Here is a 4679-nt window from a genome sequence, read left to right as displayed (position 1 = left end):
CCCATGCACTTGCAAAATAGAAATAAAATGCAGTCTTTCATTTATTGATAAAATTTGAATGATGTTAATTTTTTTTCCTTGCAAGTTGCAACAGTGTATTGCATACGTAAATTTTTAGGTAGAGCATAGATGCGCCACTCTTAACCATGTAAAGACAGATCAACACACATTCTTTTGAACCTAGCGAAACGAATACTACTTACGTTTAACGTTCAAAAACAGATCTTATAAACCATACACGATAAACGATGTCGCTTACAGCTCAACCACCGCTCGGCAGCAGAGGAGCGGATAGCCGGCGAACGACCAACCGACGCGACAGCCGTAGCGGGCGGCAGCCGTATGTACGGGCGGCCGGGGCGGATCTTGTCCTTGCATAGAGCCAGGGGCAGCAGATTCCTTCGCGGTCGGCCCGGGAGTGAAAGTGTGTATAAGGGGGTCGCACCACGCGGGTGCCGGCGAGTTTGGTGCGTGCCGGCCGGTGAGGAGGACAGCAGGAGGACAGCAGGAGGACAGCGGGAGGACACCGAGAGGACTGAGGACTGAGGACCCGGGAGAGCTGAGGGTCCTGCGGGTTCTCAGGAGGACACCATGAAACTGTTTACGGTGAGTGATTATCATCGTTAAGGGCTACTTCATTTGTGCTTATTTGTGATATAATTAGTGGCAAGAGCATTTGATTTTTAATTTAAAGAGCCTTGGGGTTAACAGTGTTGCGGGATTGTTTAGCATTATGACCACATTTTCATGATAAGCCGGTGTAAATTACAACTGTTTCCGATTTTCCAATAATAATTTAACAACCAGCATCTCAATTGCAACTGAATAGGAAAGACAAAGAAAAGCCAAGAAATGCTTAGAACTGTGCATGAAGTAAGCGTGCATAACACCACTTCACATGCCTATAAAATCGGAACATTTCTTCTTTGATATGATCATCCCAAAAAGCCTTTGCCTTCAATTCAAATAGATGTATGTTTCCTATCTATCATGAGCGCTTCAGGATATCCGCCAAGGGTCATGCAACATACAGAAACCATGCGAATTTGATTTATTTAAGAGTCGCCAATATGAAGGATAACCGATAAGCATTAATTGCGAGGTGACATCATAGTTAATTCATTATTTGTCTAGGCGAATGCTCAGTGATTTGATGTCGTTCAAATTAACGACAAAAACCCCAATGCAGTGATGTGTTTTCTCTCACTGTATACCTATATTTTCGATGGACTTTACATTAGTACCTACTGAGTGGTAAATTTGTATATTATACGTATCATTGCTAACACCGTCATGCCCATCCGCCTATATATGGAACACACATAGTCTTTTTTTTTTAAGCGAGCAATAAGTCAAATATTGAAACTTTTTGGTCTTAGTCAAATAACTAGGCAACTATTTTCCGCCATCGCCTTGTACTTGGAGTCGCTTTACTCATCGAACTTCGAGAGGCACGCAGATAATTGGCTACTATAGTTTTTTCAAACCCACGAAAGAACAGATTCAAACCGTCACCGCCGTTAATGCACGCGCCCTTTTATTGCCTGAGATATGTCCGAGAACATTTCTTTCACGGCTTCTCACAAAAATTGTTTCCGAATCATAACTTTCCAGTGACCGAAACACGTGCAAAGTGATTCATTCGCTTCAACTCCGTTTTTTCTTACTTTTGTCAGACTACAATAGAGCACGGGGAATGGAAATGATAGAAAAAAAAAAACATTAAGCGTACTCCGGGGTGTTACAGTCTGGCAAACCTAAGAAAGAAGGGAGATAAAGCGCCTGAATCACTTTGCACGCGTTTTGATTACTTAAAATGTATGGTTCGGAGAAATTTGTGTGAAAAGTTGTTACAGAACATATGCTCTCACAATATAAATGTACATGCATCAACGGCCGCAGCACTTTAAATCCATTCTTTCTTAGGTTTGCCAGACTATAGTAAAGTTATCCTGTTTCGGAATGACACTGAATTAAAAAAGCATCCGGAAGGTCATTTGCTACCAACGATAAAAGCATCAAATGACACGCGTTCCCTCGTAAAAAGGAGTCACGTGGTTGTGCAACCCCACGCGACTCACGTTCTTTCAACACCAACACTCGCACTGTCCTAGAAAAACGTCTAGTGGCCTCGTAACCACGTGCTATTTTTGCTCTGCGGACCGCCGAAAAACGGCGGCAAACACATCGGTAAAGGCGCGGCTAGCAGCGGATTCCGATGCGCGGCTTCACTGGGATGGTAACTCTCTAATCCCAATGGTTAACTTCTCTTGGAGTGGTATCGCTTTTGCGGAGAGAGGTTCGACAAAAAGGGGTACTATAGTGATGTCTTCATCTCCTCACCTCAGTTCTTGAAAGGTTCATTAATTGAACCTGTAGGTAAGGTAATTCAGTCTTTTTATAATTGATCGATTTTTATGTCTTTATTCATTGTATCAGACTAACCAGGACGGTTTAAAATTGAGTCAGGGCCGTTTGTAATATACATATACATTGACCTAAATGTCGTTTGCGTCATTTGGCACGGCACTCAACAACGACATTTGATACATAAAGACAGTGATGTAGGTAAATACAATACAACAGACCACACATTTTCAACACCTTTGGTAAGGTGTTTCGACACCTCTTGTGCTTAGCGACACGAGTGTAAATATCCCATGCAAGAATGATTGGGGACATGCAAATGAAGCACTCTTACGAAAGAGTCGGTACTGCAAAGTGCGGGTTCAAATGTGACTGAATGGCTGTTTAGTGTAAGCTATGAGAATGTCTAGAGACGGGTTTAGGCGTAATGTGTTAAACGTGAAAGTTCATATGCTAGTTGAAGACGGTTAGTACTGTTAAGATAAGTAAAGGACCATTACTATGTGACAATTTAATCAATTTTGAAGTGAAAAAATTGAAAACATGCGGGTATTAGCCGCTTTCACGACGGCTATCTCATACGTTTGGTCATATCTAGTGCGATTGATCAAATTAGGTTCATAGTTGATGCTTGTTGCTGTCTTGGTTCAATTAGTTGCGTATATACTTTATTTTTCAAATAATCAGACATCATTTTCAATCAAAACATTGAAAAAGTTGCATGCTATAATATATGTGTGGTAAAAGAAATTTGGTTAGCTTTGCTCAGGTTTGCTGCATTCGCTTGGGGACCCGTCGGGAAAATGGCTATTATTGCATCAGCAAAATCAAAAACTCATAAGGACACCTTAGAAATAGTTAATTGATTCGTAAGTCTAGTTATAGTATTTAGAAACGCCATTTATAGGATCACATTCAATGCTGAAAGTATGAAACCACCGGTAGATTACTGCTCTGCAGACACCACTTTTCATATATGGGGCATTCCACGTCAAATCGAACAAAAATCGGCTGTTTTGCACCTTACCATCAGCGATTTCATTATAAATTTGTGAGCGAGTTCCTGTGTCGCCCCGGACATTACATTGATGTTTTTTGCACATTCTGACCACAGGTCTTCTAAATAAAGGGCATCAAATTTTTACAAAATGTTGCATCTTTATATTTTTGAACGACCATAACTTTGGTTGTACTTGTTTGATTTCAATGAAATAAACCTTACTGTTTAGGTAATTCCTTAAGCATTTGTTTAGAATTGCATCGACTTAAATATATGACCTTGAAATTTGCTTAACTCTGTTCTTAAGCACAAAAATTGAAATAGCAAAAAACACGCCACCTTCGATTTGGCTCATTTTCATATATTTTATTGCCTACCATATTCTTAACAACCTGTGAAAAAATTAGAGTGGGCCATTCATAAGTTTTGAAGAAAATGGCACATATGCAAACGTATGTTAGCACGCGCAGTGGAGGGGGAAGAGTGAATTTCGCCCCACCCCTCCTGTTTTTCGCCAATATCTCATAATATTGATGCGAAATTACCTATGGCTACCTGTCCAGAATTGAATTGCACATCTCATCGTGCAAGCAATAAGAAAATCGGTTCACAACTGTTCTAGTAATAGCGGTGTAAAGTGAACATCCTGTCGCCGCGGCGACGCGGCGACTCGGCAGCCGGCGCCGACCGCTACGCGCCGCCTGAATTGTAGACTGTGCCGGGACGGAACGGAACGGTTCCGTCTTTACATCGCGCTCCTTACCGCTGATTACGTTCGATTCGCGTCAAATTTTGTGAGAAGACTAAGAAATGTACAGGCAATCTTATGGTGAAAGAATTCTGAAAATAGGTTGGTAAACAATTGAAATATGAACGTGTAAACACAAAATTGTGACTGCTGCGTTTCCCGCGTCGGCCGATCCCGCCTCAGCCGGCGACATGTTACTCTTAGCAGGATTCTAACTGCCATATTTATTATCGAATTAACTAGAAATTCCCCATACATACTCAAAAATGTATGCTCTTTCGTATAGTGAAGATCAAAAGACGTGAAGATATCGTTGCGTGATAATGTTTTCGTTGAATTTATTTCATGATGCATTTCCACACGGCTCAAAATTCACCGCAAAATACCGTTTGCCTGAGACACTTTTACAATGGAACGTGAATGCTTGACTACGATGACTATGCATTACCATTCTCGCAGAGTTTGGGATATCACTAATCAGCAATCATTCATTTCAGAAAGTGTACACAAGCAAGCATGTCTTGACTCTGTCTTTCAAGGTCACGCGCGGTTGCGTGATGTTGA

The 4679-nt window shown here is 41.3% G+C and overlaps 1 protein-coding gene across 2 annotated transcripts in view; it reads left to right on the top strand.

Annotated features, from left to right (window-relative positions):
• The first annotated feature begins 260 nt into the window (after positions 1-260).
• The window catches only part of LOC122373974 (pro-resilin-like), an 11613-nt gene continuing 7194 nt past the window's right edge, over positions 261-4679 (top strand). The window contains exon 1 of one of the 2 annotated variants that reach the window (XM_043352446.1): positions 261-606. In XM_043352446.1, the coding sequence (XP_043208381.1) occupies positions 592-606 (15 nt within the window). In that variant the 5' untranslated portion in view covers positions 261-591. The remainder of the gene's footprint in view (positions 607-4679) is intronic. The other variant, XM_043352448.1, reaches the window with a different exon arrangement.

The sequence above is a fragment of the Amphibalanus amphitrite genome, unplaced genomic scaffold (assembly GCF_019059575.1).
Source record: "Amphibalanus amphitrite isolate SeventyFive unplaced genomic scaffold, NRLGWU_Aamphi_draft 001581F_arrow, whole genome shotgun sequence".
NCBI lineage: Eukaryota > Metazoa > Arthropoda > Thecostraca > Balanomorpha > Balanidae > Amphibalanus > Amphibalanus amphitrite.
This window is presented reverse-complemented; position numbering and strand designations above follow the sequence as displayed.